The sequence below is a fragment of the Rhagoletis zephyria genome, unplaced genomic scaffold (assembly GCF_001687245.7).
Source record: "Rhagoletis zephyria isolate East Lansing unplaced genomic scaffold, Rhagoletis_zephyria_1.1 Rzeph_scaffold_02424, whole genome shotgun sequence".
NCBI lineage: Eukaryota > Metazoa > Arthropoda > Insecta > Diptera > Tephritidae > Rhagoletis > Rhagoletis zephyria.
In genome coordinates, this window is record NW_016159508.1 from 1,133 (window position 1) to 16,962 (window position 15,830).

General features: G+C 33.8%; 1 protein-coding gene across 1 annotated transcript in view; it reads right to left on the bottom strand.

The window, feature by feature from the left end:
- Nucleotides 1–15,830, bottom strand: part of LOC108366853 (Down syndrome cell adhesion molecule-like protein Dscam2) — a 76,673-nt gene that overhangs the window by 574 nt on the left and 60,269 nt on the right. Inside the window, exon 9 of the mRNA XM_017621326.1 lies at nucleotides 688–853. Coding sequence (XP_017476815.1) covers nucleotides 688–853 — 166 coding nt within the window. The remainder of the gene's footprint in view (nucleotides 1–687; nucleotides 854–15,830) is intronic.

Consider the following 15,830-nt stretch of genomic DNA (forward strand, 5'->3'; position numbering starts at 1 on the left):
TTCGGCTCCGCCCGAACTTAGACTTTCTTACTTGTTTTTATATATATTTCAGTTATAAGTATTTTTCGTAAGGTGTCTAAACTCCTTAAGTATTTGTATCGACTTTTCTGACGCCATTCATAGTAAGTACCTTTGCCTCACTGGATTTTTATGTGGTTTTTTAGGATTTTTTACACNTCATATAACGGTAAATTTCAGAAATGCTTGAAACTTCAATATTTCGAAATTGAAGGACGCTAATTTACTCAAAATTGATACACCCCGGCTTACCATCTAGCGGTAGGTTTCGGAAAGGTGAAAAAACATATATTTAATATTTGCGCCGGGTATTTAATGTTCGGCTCCGCCCGAACTTAGACTTTCTTACTTGTTTTTATATATATTTCAGTTATAAGTATTTTTCGTAAGGTGTCTAAACTCCTTAAGTATTTGTATCGACTTTTCTAACGCCATTCATAGTAAGTACCTTTGCCTCACTGGATTTTTATGCGGTTTTTTAGGATTTTTTACACGTAGTATCTGAATTTATGCGGTTTTTGAAACTGCTGGAGCGCATCCCCTGTTTTTGTACGAAAGTAAAGAGCTTTTGTATGCAGATTTTTTTATTCGGCTTTCTGAGGAACGCATGTACCGCATAAAAAGAGACCTAAGTGTATTCAGTATAAGTATGTATGTAAATGTACCTACCGATATGTTGGCACTGGATGGCCTTGAGCAATGCATGGCAACGTTGTTTGTCCATTAAGAACAACATGTCGCAGAGAATGCTTTTCGACGTTTATACGCGGTTGCACCATGCCTTTTGGATCTGTGACAATGATGCGCCCAGGATATGTAGATATTTGTATTTCACCTGTAATAAAACAAAATGACTTTGATTACAATTATATTTTGTTGAAGTCAGTAGTTTATAATGTGTTTCGAACTGGTTGAGTTTTGAAGCCGTTAGCAGTGCGCGCTGGTTTTCAGCGGGGCCTGTGCCTAGCTTCCAACCAACACCAAAAAATAAAACATTTAAAAGTTGTTTCTAATGTCGGTCTTCCCCCGACAAAAAATGGCAAACCCCGAGTGTATTTGTGCCATGAAATACAGCTGCTCATAAAAATGCAATCGCAGGCGAAGTCGGCGTAAAACTGTAGATCCTTCCCCTTTGCGAGACATTATCAAGATGCAGCAACAAATCGGAGGAGAAACTCGGCCAAACACTAACATATTGTGTAAGCGCCAATCTATTATTTTCATATCAATACAAACCGCTTCAGTTGAATAGGCATCGGAGAATGCAGCGTATCATCTACATAGTTAATTTGAAGATTGATAGATTCTAACGAAAAATTGTGAAATCGAAGGAAGTACCTTGGATACTTTTTTATACTTTTTATTTGGGTATTATTATTATATGTTCTTTGAGATAACGAAAGTGCTGCCGCGTCCGAAAAAATGGTTTTTGGGCTAGAGTATACGGTAACTTCTATTAGGTGTTTTATTTGACGAGAAATTTAAGCTATTAGCTTATTTTGTATGGAAGACTTGGCCAATATAGTTATGTTGGCTAAGTCTTCCATACAAAATAAGCTAATAGCTTAAATTTCTCGTCTACTAACACACTGCTATTAAATTAATAAAGAAAGCACTGAAAATCGGGACTTAGGTGGTACAAATATGAAAAATCGGGACACTTATGCGTCCCGACTTTTAAAAAATATTCAGCGTGACAATTTTCTCAAAATCGGTACTGTGCCGCCAAAATCGGTACGAATGGTCACCGTTACTATACCCCATAGCATAGGGCTGCCAGATGTCCCGGTTTTCCCGGACATGTCCCGGTTTTAGACTATTTGTCCCGGTGTCCCGGTCCAACCTTAAAATGTCCCGGGTTTCGTTTTAGTGTCCCGGTTTTTGATTTGATTGCACAAATTTGAATAAAAGTTCAAAAATCACTACACTAACGGAAAAAACGCGTTGTAATATTCTGAAAAATGTTATGAATTCACTGAGGGAAATAACTCATAGTAAATATGAATATTTTCTATTTGATTATCGTTTAAAAATGTTCGTATTTAAAAATAATACTTTCATAACACGCACGCGTGGTGTTGCTTCAAAATCAACATTTAAATGCACATTTACATGTCTGGCTGTAGCTGAGTGCGCGACGATGCTTGCCACAATTTGCTAATTTCCAGAGGGTCAGGGTTCAATTCCCATTGCAACCAGCATGGAATTTAAATATTTTTTTAACAATCGGTAATTGCAAATCACTTCATTTTAATATAGGCGTATTTGAATTGAATATTTCAATACTAAATGTTAAAATTTGTATACTTAAATGTATTACGAGTTGGGTTGGTGCTCTTTCATACGAATGTTTTTTAATTTAGCACGCTTTTTTAACTCTAAACTTCTTTCTCTCAGTGCACCGGTTTAATTTGTGAAATAGTCACATTTCGAGATAGTTGAACCTTGCACAAGCAATAGTTGATGATTAGCAGGGAACAGATTTTATGGAAATTGCCTTTTTTTCTGCTAAAGAGATAGAGTATATTCGATTAAGACTGTCCACGATTTAGCTTTCCCTGATTCCATATATACACATTTGATGTTGGCTTTTTTTTTAAGATATTTGCCTTTTCTACCTTTAAAAGGGTGATTATAGCATTTACAATTTTTGTTTTAAGATTAAAAAATATACACATGCCCATGCAGCTTATAGAAGCGCAGGAACCTCTTGCCAAATTGGTGTTGGAAAAATTCAAAGCCGTTTTCTCAGCTAACGTAGGCTTGGAGACAATAAGGGGTGTGGAAAAAATTGTAAAGGGCGAGGAAAACGCCCTTATTCCTGATAATATGAACGTTTCAAACGTTCCCTATTTAAATTGGGCTCCACTTGTATCAACTTACTTCGAGCGCACATTTAGTACATTCAAGGCTTTTCTTCCCGAAAATCGAATGAAAACTTCTAAATGCATCTTGTGGTTCAATGTTACTACAACTATACAGATTAAAGTTTTATGAGTAAGAAACTCGAAAGCATAAAGTAGTCAAAGATACAAAGTACTATTTTTTCATATAATGAAACTAGTTCATAGTTTTTCTCTGTTTACTTGTAATATAAAGATTTCGAAAATAAATGTATTTTTTGATTGTTCTTCGTATTTTCTGTCTTTTTTTTAGTGCCTTATTTTTCTTTTTTTTGCAATACCTAGTGCCTTTTCTTGCCTTTTTCGCTGTTTTGTTTTGCTTTTTTTGCCTTTTTTGCAATACCTAGTGCCTTTTCCTGCCTTTTTCGCTATTTTATTTTACCTTTTCCAGCCTATTTCGTTATTTTATTTTGCGTTTTTTATAGGTTTTTAGGTCCTAAAAATCCGTTCCCTTATGATTAGTATATCGATGGCTGAGTGGAAGATCGACCTATCTCGGCAGCCAGTTCGAAAACGCCCTATCTCAGAAAATCTTTCAACAACGCTTTATCTCAGAAAACTGTTCAAAAACGCCCTAATTCAGAATATTATTGAAAAACACCCTACCTCAGAATTTGTTTGAAGAACGCCCTATCTTACATGCCGATTCAAAAACGCCCTATGTCAGCTTATTTTCAAAGTATTTTCCTTTGAGATAGGGTGTTTTTGAACCGAATTCTGAGATAGGGCGTTATTCAACCAAATTCTGAGGTAAGGTCAATCAAATTCTGAAGTAGGGCGTTCTTGAAAAGTTTTCTGAGATAGGGCGTTTTCGAACTGGCTGCCGAGATAGGTCGATCTTCCACTCAGCCATCGATATGTACCTAAATACGTTCAAAATGACGTGCACAGTGTTTTACAATTATATTAAGGAAAAGACAGAAGTTTTGAAACCAGTTCACAGCAACGAAAAATATGACTGATATTTTAATGTTATCTTGCACTTATATTTTTTTCATTCATGAAACCTAGAGTACTTATAAGTACAGTGCCGTACAAAATTATTGGCTCGGAGGCTCTTTAATCAGATCACAATTTATAATCAGATCTTTTAGAAAAATTTTTAAAATCTAGCTTTTGAGCCAATTAATAAAGTGCAAGTCTAAAGTTGTCAGCAAATTTCGTTGATTTTTAGCATTTTTTTTTTTTGCTGACAGTGTCTTCCATATAAAAAGAATTATCAAACATAGTTTGTATGGAAGAAACTCTCAGTAAAAACAATACCAAAAATCAACTAAAATTTAATGGGCTGCAAAACTTCATTTTAAACATTTTTATAAAAAGTCTGATTAGAATGTTGCAAATTTGTATGCAAATTTATTGAGTTTTCCCGAGTTTAGCACAAGGTTTAACAATTTTATTTTTATGTTTTTTCATATATTTTGTAAAAACTGTTTTTTTATAAAGAATAAAAAAGGTTCATGCATTGTAAAAAATGCTCTGTGCTTTAGTTGTGATAAGTGGTTTTGTTTTGGTGGCGTACGTAATGATCTCATGCTCTCATGTTTTTATGTTTTTGTTTTTGTCTGTCAAAATAAAATTTCCCTACGTCGAAATGAAAGAGAAGGGAGCGAGAGGCTCCCCCCTAAAGTGTCCCGGTTTGGCAACAGAGATATCTGGCAGCCCTACCATTGCACTCCTGTGGCTTCTAATTTGGTATAAAACTATTTGCAGCCATTAACCAACAAATCTGTTGTTACAAGCACAACTTAAGCAATGATGCTATTCAAAATAAAACTATGAGTGGCGAATTAAAAATTTTAAAAGTTATTGGGAAAGGTAAAGTCTGAAAAAAGTGAAAGTAGTGTAAGGTAAATCAGTCTTATCATGAGCAGTGTTGCCGCGAATAATATTTACTGGTAGCCAAATTCCTTTAAAAAAAGGGCTAAAAAAGAGCTAAAAAAATTCGTTGTGGCTAAAAATGGTAGCTAAAATTTTTTACACGCAAACATTTTGAATAAGTAATGGTGTATAAAAACAATGAACTCGGGGAAAAAAAGTTAATATTTTATCCAACCAAAAACCTTTTTGTATAGAAGGTGAAATATACCGACACCAGCTTGCTGCCTCCATCAAGTGATTGTACCATCAGGATCGAAGCATGTAACTTACCAGCATGCTGCTACAATATTTATTTCTTTACAAATGAGGTCGAGGAAAGATCGAAATGGTTAGAGCCGAAATTTAGTTTTTATACCATTTTTTTAAACATTGTTTTTTTTTTTTACTCACAACTGCAATATCGTGAACTTAGCCTTCCACAAATACGGCTTTGACTCATATAGTGCAAGAAATTTACGCCAAAATATGTTTTACTTAGAAAATTGAGCTAATTTCACCACTCACGACACCAGCATGCTGGTACAATCATAAAATTTTCAAACAGTTTTTGAAGTCGCACCAGCAGCTGGTACAATCACACCACAAGAACATACACGGTCAATCGACCTGATGGGCCATTCAACAAATTAAGCATATTATCTATTTTAGACTATAGTTAAATCGTTAATAGATAAGTTAACAGCCCTAACACTTTTACAGTATGTATGTATAAAAACTAAGGAACATACAATACATATATCTATATATATCAGTCTTTCTTAGTTTAAAAATTCATCTCTTACATAAATGAAAAAAATGAGACCAAATTAAGCATATCGTCGTTTAAAGTGCAAAACCGTGTATCAACAAAATGCAAAACCGCGTGTCAGCAAAATGCAAAACCGCGTATGTGAACTTGTAGAAATTATTTTCTAGAGCGTAAAAACACTCATATTTCACAATGGCTTTTTTTTTATAAAGCAATCGCATTTCTGGCTAGTATATTTCAGGGCGAATGGATAAGGATTGAGCCAAGAGCTTGTGTAAGCAAATCCAATTTTTGGCAGCGAATGTCAGTTACGCGGTTATGCAGAATGACGATACGCGGTTTTGTACTTTAAACGATGATATACAACTTTTTCATGCCAAGTATGAATAAATTCTCCAAAGGGCTAAAAAAGGGGCTAGGGGCAATTTTAAATTTAAGTGGCCAAAAAAAGTATGTGGTAGCTAAATTTAGCCACCAAAGGGCTAAAACGGCAACACTGATCATGAGTTTCATTTTACCCGAACCACTTTCACTTTTGGTTTCCATGTATTTACTATGGGCGGAATAAAAATTTTCGGGGGAATTTTTTTCGGGCGAAACTCAAAATAAGGCAGAATATGTGGTCACGAGACGCGAATAAATGCGCGAGCTCAAGAGATGCTTAAAAAACTTCACCGAAGAAAGACTCATAACATAGTTGACGGCGGAGAAAGACGCCTATACTTATTTTCGCGGTCAACTATGTTTGCCGGTGTAACAGTATATAAGTTCTTCAATTAGTTTTCTTGAGAGCTGCAGACGGGCCTTTACAAATAAAAAATTTTGGGAGTATGTATGTATGAACATATGTAGCCATATAACTTGATTATAAGAGAAACGAATGATAACTTTTTTTGATAATTAGCAAAACCAAATTTGTATTAATTTTTTTCACATACTTAACACAGCCCGTTATATACATACATATATATGTGGACTCACAAATCGGATTTTATATGTATATTTAATATGGAATTTAAATTTTCACATCAATTTGCGCAGGCTTCAAACATATGGTTTCAATTGTACGCAATTCGTCAAGATTTTTAACAACAAAATTTAATATCTCTCTTGGATATATGTCTGTGCCAGGGATGGAAAAGTAGGTACAATTCCTTAAAACAAGAACCAAATTTCCTTGTTTTAGAGTTATTGTTTTTTCTTTAATAGTACGAAAAATTTACTCAATTTTAGAAGTTTTTCCTTAGTTCAGTTTCATGATAAAAATAGTTGCGTTACAGCAGCAGTATNTGTCTGTGCCAGGGATGGAAAAGTAGGTACAATTCCTTAAAACAAGAACCCAATTTCCTTGTTTTAGAGTTATTGTTTTTTCTTTAATAGTACGAAAAATTTACTCAATTTTAGAAGTTTTTGCTTAGTTCAGTTTCATGATAAAAATAGTTGCGTTACAGCAGCAGTACGATTTACAGGTTTTGCAGGATTTAGTCCGAAAAGCGTTCCAGCAGACCAATTTCCTGTAACTGAAGCACTTTCATGAGAGTAAAATATGCTTACTTTCAGTAAGAAGTTGCAGGATTTAGTCCGAAGTTTTTCTTCCTGCAAATTCATGAAACTGTCAAATGAAGAGCAGTGTTGCATTCGTAAACAACAAGTGAAAGAGCTGATGCAATTTATAAGAAATATTTTTAACAGAATAGAAGCCAATTGTACCAAAATAACGAAATCTTTTGAGAACTAAAATGTTGTGTGTAAGAATTTTTGCCTGAATAAATAATTTTGTAAACAAACATCTGACATTTATATACCTGCAGGAAACATTTTTTTTTGCGTTCCAGCAGTTTTTCTCAGTTCTTCGACCATTGCTCTCTCTTATGAGAGATATTTTGGAAATTTTTAAGGAAATTTTTCTCAATATAAGAAATAATGTTGTCAGTGCTGTTAAGACGAAGTTAATTGCTTTCCTGGCAAATGTTGGCTGAGGCGTCGCGTGAGGACTCCTTCTTCTAGTTCCGAGATCGGAGGATCGAGTCCGGTTGGAGGTGGTTAGAGTAAGGTAAGTAAATTATTTCAATTTAAATACAAATTAAAAATTGTAAAATTAATATGGTAAAACCTAAATAAATACATACTCAAATACCATAAAAAATAAATTAGATACATTTTTTAAATACAATTTAAAAGATTAAAAAAAATTAATTAAAAAATAAAAAGTTGTTGGAATCGAACCTTGCATCTCTCGACTAGCACTCCACAGCTTTACTCTGTTGGCCATTGCCACTGTTTGAGCGGCGCGAGCAAAATGACATACTTCCCAGCAATCGTAAACAACAAGTGAATAGTGGTAACGTGTTCTAGATAGTGGTAACGTGTTCTAGAAGGCATAGCGGTATAATGCCTTCGAATTTTTTCGCTTCTTTAAGGCATTGCCGGTAACGCAAAGTAGAATGTCCTACAATATTTTATTTGTTTCGCTTCTTTGCTTCATTTCAGGGAATGCAAAGTAGAATGTCCTAAAATATTTTTTTTTTTATTTCGCTTCATTGCTTCATTGTGGAGAATGCAAAGTAGAATGCTACATCGTAGTCAGCTGAAATAGAATGAATATCCAAAAATTTTTTTTAAATAATATACGTTTTTCCTAGCATCAAGGAATGTTTTTTCTGAGTGTACCTTTTTCCGAATTTTTCAAACCAAAAGGTACATTCGGTACACTGAGCTCAATTTAGGTACAATTGGACGATAGTCAAATAAATACCAATATTTAAGACTACATTGCTCGCAGAAAAAATTTTAGAAACTTTTTTTAAACAAGGAGAAATGGCAACTCATATATCATTGTGAACATGTCATAGTGGCAAAAAGAGATCTTTGCAAAGTGGCCAAGTTCCTTTATTAAATTCTTTGCGAATAGTGAAAAACTCCTGACGTTTTGAGGGATTTCTTGCAAAGTAGCTACACTGCATGTGTGTTAATTTCAATTGTGAATAGGTTGAAAGTGCGGAAGAATATAATTAGAGGCCAAAATATCTGTAATCTGAATGTTCTCTGGCGGGAATTTATTTAGCATGGAACGATGGTTAAGTAGTCAAATTTTGAGTAAAATTTTAGCTCAAGTTCGCCTGCCCACGAAGGTTTTATGTCAAAGGCCTGTTTAAAAAATAGACCCAAATGCTTTATGTATGCAGTGCTATCTAGGCCAAATGGAATGCCTCGAGCATCTTGTCTTCAAGTGCTCAATTTATTATTCCTTTAGGGACTACTACCTTGGACCAAATCAATATTTTTGATCGGAAAACGTTGCTTCTCTTTAAGAGACTGCCAATAATAATACCCAATTACTTATTTTACGATTTCTTATACTAGCGATTTTGTATGGGTCCCCATTGGAGTGTTGCGGTTGCGCGACTAAAGGGGCAATTTGACTCTTTTTAGGCGCCAATACCCTTTGACTCAAAATTATGTGCGACTTTTGCCCCTTTTCAGAGTTTTCCTTTCTAGGAAATGTTACCAGAACCATGCCATTAAAAAATATTACTTGCTGTAAGTACGCAAAAATCAGTGTTGCCAACTTTTGATTTTCAAAAAGCACCAAAAACTTTTAAAAAGAAGCGTTTTATTACACTAAAAGCAACACATTTTTTTGAATCAAAAGATGCTTTTTTCATAACAGTTTGTATTTACCAAAACCAAAAAATTAAGAATATTTACAAGAATACATACATTAATTAATACACAACATTTTCGCTCCTAACGATTGAATAGCCTCTACACATGCTATGATGACTCATACGTAAGACGTAATATCGAAGTAATGCATATTAAAACTGGTATCTCGAGATAAGAAGAAAAATCGAATCGCAACAAATGAAAATGATGCCGTAAGTAGAAATGAGCAAAAAATTTGATGTTTTCATTATATAACCTCAAATATCGACAAAAACCGTGTTGTTGGCACTTTGAGGTTAGGATATCTCAAAATTCTAGTGTTAAGCAATTGTGCGGCCAGATTTGGATTCAGCACCAAGAAACGATGTTTTTTATTCAGGTGGTAAAAACATCAAAATTTTTACAAATAATTAGAAAAAAAAAAAGAAAAATACTTAACTTACGCGAATAGAATTCAAAAAGATGGGTTTGTAACTTCAGCTTTTTATCAATCATGGTTATATTTTAGTGCATTTAAATTTGTAGATTCTTGTAAATTCAGTGCTGCTACAGCTTTATATATTTCAGGTTTTACCTATCTCGGAGGAATTTTAATTCAGAAAAAAAGCACTGAAGAAGGCACTAGGCACTAAATAATTTTTTTTGCCGTTTTAGTTTTCAAAAAGCACTAAATCTAGTGCTTAAAGCACCAAGTTGGCAACTATGGCAAAAATTCATCACTTAAAACTTTTAAAGGAAATGCGACTCTTCTCCTTGCAGCAACTCGATTTCCGTGTTTTGTTCAAAGCTTGGCCCGCTATTTTCTTTTTAAATGCAACAGCGGAACGTTCTAGCAGCGAAAATACTTTATAATACATGTAAATTTGATTTTGACTTGGAATGTCACATTTATTCTTTTTCTAGTTAGTATAGAAAAGCAAAAATAATATGTTGACCCTTTTTTCATCAGTTACCCTTTTTTGCGACTTTCTGAAATGTCTCAACGGCAACACTGCCTCATTGCGTTGTTTGTTAAGGGTCCTATAAGAATGATTTAGTAATAAAGTATGCTTTAATAAAAAATTACGCAATATTATTGAAAATCTCCAAAAGAGAAACAAAGTTTTTCGATCGAAAAATATGGATTTTCAAAAATTCGATACCATTTCTACCAAAAACATGTTTTTCCCCACACAAAGTTAATTGAATACTTTGAGTGATTTGAGCGCTCCCTAAAATTTTTTTTTATTTCCGAATAAAAACAATTTTTTCGGAATAGTACAATCCTAGAGGGTATGAGCAATAAAGTTCCGACTTTACTTTTTTTGGACCACCCCAATGTGCAAACATATATCTTTATTGAATTTTTATGAATATTAATTCAACTGCATTGATATATTGATCACTCTCTTGTTAATGCAAATCTTACTAATATTATAAATGTGAAAGTTTGTATGTTTGGATGTTTGGGAAATCATAACGCGGAAACGACTGCATGGAATTTGGTACACAGATAGCTTATAGGCCAGATTGGTTAATAGGCTATTTTTTAAGAGTTGCCACCTGTTAAAAAAGTTTAATTTATTTAATATGCGGGAACGACTGAATAGATTTGGATGAAAATTAGCACACAGAGAGCTTATGACCNAAATAGGCTAATTTTTGGGAAGAGTTGCCACCTGTTAAAAAAGTTTAATCAAATTAATACGCGGAAACGACTAAACAGATTTGCATGAAATTTTGCACACAGATAGCTTATCACCTAGGTTAGAAAGTAGGCTACTTTTTTAAGAGTTGCCACCTGTTAGAAATGTTTAATTTAATAAATACGTGGAAATGAGTGAACTGATTTGCATGGAAGTTCTCACACAGATAGATTATGAGGTAGGTTGAAAAACTGGCTAATTTTTTTAGAGTTACCACCTGCTAAAAAAGTTTTATTAAATTAATACGCGGAACATTCTGAACGGATTTGCATGAAATTTTGCAAGCAGATAGCTTATGACCTACAGCGGAAAATAGGCTAATTTGTTGGGAGAGTTGCCACCTGTTAAACAAGTTTTAATTAAATTAATACGCGGAAAGGACTGAACAGATTTGCATGACATTTCGCGCAGAGATAGCTCATGACCTATGTTGGGAAATAGGCTACTTTTTTAAGAGCTGTCACGTATATAGAAAAGTTTAATTAAATTAATACGCGTAAATGACTGAACTGATTGCTAAATATGCAACGTGCTTAGACCTAGGAAAGTAGGCTACGTTTTTAAGAATTGCCACCTTTTGAAAATGAAATTTTGCTCAAAGATGGTATTATGGACCTGGATTGAAAAATAGGCTACTAGGATGGTCTTAGACTGAAAGTAAGTCCGATAACTCAAGGCCCCTCCCATACATATTGGAATTTTCATATTGCATACATATCTCTGGAAGTATTTGTGGGAGAGAACTGAAACTTGGTATAGTGATATGTATCTGAAATCAATGATGGCATTAATCGATTGATGTTTTAATCAGTTAGTTAATTCGATTAAATTTAATCTGATTACAGTTAATCATGATTAATTTTAGTCTGACTAAAAAGGTAATCGTAACCGCGATTAAGAAATTTATTTTTAATCGTTAACTCTTAATTTGATCAAGTAGGTGTGGTGATTAATTAAGTTATGCTGGAAGTTCCCTGTACACACAAAGCAAGTTAATCCGGTATGGCTAAGTCGGCCTTCCTCATCAATCTAAGCGATTTGGTGTGCATTTTTATTAAGATATATACCAACAAACGTTTTACAAACTAGGTTTGTAAAAGTTCCCAGTTTATGTATTACTAATAACAATAATTCTAATTTGTTTATATTATGTGCTTTTTATAAGCGTAAAACACAAAATAATTACTATAACTGGTATTTGGTTTCAAACTCGGACAAACTAGACAAATTAATCAGATTTTATTTTTAATTGGATTTACGATTATTGTTTTAAATTAATTAAACGTAATCGCAGCCAGCGATTATCGATTAAAAAAACGTTATCATTAATCGTACAGTTGATTACGACTAATTAATTTTAATCGTCAAACGCGATTATAAATCGTTAATTTTTAATCGTCAATCAGATTAACAGTTTGCCAACACTGTGTGAAATCATGTTCATATTCACGGAGAAAAATGGACGTTTTTGGAAAAGAGGCATAGCACCTCCCATACTGACTGCATGTTTCATATTGCATATCTCTTCAAATGTTTGGGGTAAAGCCCTCAAGCTTGGTATGGAAATACATATGTATGTATATATGTGAAACTAATACCATACTCATGGAGAAAAATGAGAGTTATTGGAAATGGTGGTGTGGCAACTCCCATGCAAATTGATTTTTCTTTGCTGCATATCTCTGGAGGTGTTTATTGCAGAGGACTGGAACTTGGCACCGAGATGTGTATACAAAATTAATTCCATACTCATGGAGAAAAATTTGCGTTATTCGAAAAGGGGACAATGTTCCTCCAGTACAAATTAACTGTTTTGTACTGGTTATCTCTAGAGGTGTTCATGGTAGAGTACTGGGACTTGGTACTGGGGTATGTAAAATCAATTATAAACTCATGGAAGAAGATTAGGGTTATAAGAAAAAGGGGTGTGGCACTTCCAGTACAAATTTACTTTTTCTTGCCAAATATCCCTGGAAGTGTTTGTGGAAGGATACTGGAAGGATACTGGAACTTGGTATGGAGTTGTGTATGCAAAATGTATCAATTGCTCATGGAAAAAATGTGAGTTATTAAAAAAGGACGCATGTCGCCTCCCATACACACTAAAAACTTCTTAATACATATCTCTGGAAGGATAGAAAATCTCTCGAAGTATTTTAAATATGTTATGGAGGTTTTTTTTTATAAGTGCCGTACTGACAGAATAAATTTCATTAAAGAGAAAAGGGAGAGCCGGGTTCGGCCTTATAATCTAAAGCTCTCCTGAGGCATTTGCTACAGTAATTAGAAGTGGTATTTTATCAAGGCCAGGTTACTAAATTTGAGTTGGAAATATTAGAACCCGCCGTGGCACCTCCAAGAAGGTTACACGTTCACGCGTCGTATACCTGGAACCATTTTAAGGTAAACTTAGAGGGATTGATATCTTTCGTATTTTATAATTTCATAGTTTTAACATTAACTCGCTTCAAAAATAACGAGCTATAACGAAATGGGTACAGAAATAAAATCTAACATCTTTAATTATTTCATATTTGTATAAAAACGCGGGGTGAAACCCGCGGGTATAAGCTAGTAATGTACAAATTTATTTAATTGTTACCAATAGTCTGAAAATGATGAGTTTGAAATTCCGCGCCTGAGGGGGTCTCTTAAACCTTAATGCTAGGGTTAGTGTTTCCAGTGACTAGGTTAATATAATCCCATCCAAATATAACCTAAATCCCGTTTTATACTAAAGTTATAACAGAAATCGCGCGCTGTATATATCCATTATACATAAAATTCTTTCGGATGAAAAAAAAACAAGTATTTACATTAGCGTGGTTCAAAAATGCATGTGGAAAAAGTATAGTCGTATAGTTTTAATCCTCTCACCCCCTAGGATTGTTTTATACCGAAAAAAATATACCCCTACTTTTTATTTTAAATTAAAAAATATTTAGTGGTCGCTCGATGCGCTTAAAATTGTATATGTATTTTATACGGGAAAAATAACTTTTCGTAGAAATGGTATAGAATTCATGAAACTCAATATTTTTTGATCGGAATTTTTCTCTTCAGGAGACTCCCAGTAATAATACCCAATTCTTTATTTACCCTTTTTTTATAGTAACTATATTATATAAGCCCGCCAAAAGTGTTTGTTAAGTAAATTAGATTTGACTGCACATATTGCATTTAATGCTTCCTAGAGATGCCGTTTTTAAATCGTCAAAATCGAAGATCGATTAATCGAGCGATTCCTATTCGATTTTTGTCGATTTTTTTAGCTCCGATTCGATCCGTGAATGGATTCAACAAATTAGGGAATCGACATTCGATTTTTATTGAACCACGGTTTGCTTCAGAAAATCTATAAAAATTTAAAAAATTTTAAATTTTTGACTGATACAAAACAAAAAGCATGGGAAAGCAAAGACCTATGAATTCAACTACTTTTCCCATCCGATTATAGGGCTCCTCAGAGAAGCCTCTTGAAATAAGCTCTATAAAAAATTATGGCTAATAATACAACAAAAACTCCAAAAACTTGTAGTTCCCAACTTTATGCAAATTTTCATAAAAAGCTTTCACCCTTTTAACCCTTTTTATATATTTTTTAAAGGGTACTTAAGTGAAATATAGAGTCAGCGAAAACCAAATAAAAAACTAAAGTACGTCCCATTGCATAAAATATATATACATCTAAAAAATAAATTCCATTATGTTAAATTTCCCCTACATATGACAAAGTTAGGCATTAAAAATATCATGTCGTTAAAAAAATAGTCATTAAATTCATTTCTACGTGGCATTTTTTCAAATGGCTGACATTTTTTGTCATTTCAATGCCTAGTGGAAATTCGGCATTAAACTTCTTAAAATATAAGTTAATTTTGAAGTAAAACGTAAACTTTTTTTCATTTGTGTTAAATAAACAAAACAAGGCATTAAACGCAAAAATTTGAACCACTCTGTTGGGCATTAAACACTACCCGTCATTGTGTTTGTTTCCACGTAGCATTTTTAAAATGGCATACATTTTTTGTCATTTCAATGCCTAGTGGAAATTCGGCATTAAACTTCTTAAAATAGAAGTTAATTTTGAAGTAAAACGTAAACTTTTTTTTCATTTGTGTTAAATAAACAAAACAAGGCATTAAACGCAAAAATTTGAACCACTCTGTTAAATTATCATATCATTGTCTTNAAATGGCATACATTTTTTGTCATTTCGTTGCCTGGCGGAAATTTGGTTTACGAATTTATGAAGTATCTGTTAAATTATCATATCATTGTCTTAGTATAGAAACACCTTATCTCAAACCTTTTTTCAAATATTGAAACCGTTATGAACAATGTATGTATGTATGGTTTAAAAATTACTTACATATGTACATACAATAAAAGTTTGGTCAGATCGCTGTATTTTGTTTCTTTACAAAAATAAAGTAAAATACGTTATTTGACAAAATATATGAATCGATCTTCGAAGATTGATTTACTTTTTGACGATTCCTTCCTCCTTCTATTATCTTTATTTCGATCTAACATCTCTAATATTTATTCGCTTATTCCGATTATCTTTTTCGTTTTGATCTCAGTAAGCAATCAAAAAATTCGTTGGCAGTTATCATAAGAAGAACGACTACCTCCCAAAAGTTTGAACATCGCTAATTTCAGGGTGGGCAAAAACTTAGAGTTCGAGCGAGCGAGCGAGCAAACTCCTACTCAATGCCTCGCAGACAACGAGGCGCTCGCAGCTCGGACTCGTAGCAGCAATGAGGCGAGGCACGAGTAGTTTGGCTCGCTCGCCAAACGAGCGAGCGCTGCTTGTTTGCTCGCGCTCCTATTAAACGAGCGAGGCTGTTGCGTGTTGTCTCGCTCGCAAAGCGAGAGGAGTAGCTGTCTGCATACTCACTCTGCTAGGAAAGACGAGTGAGCGAC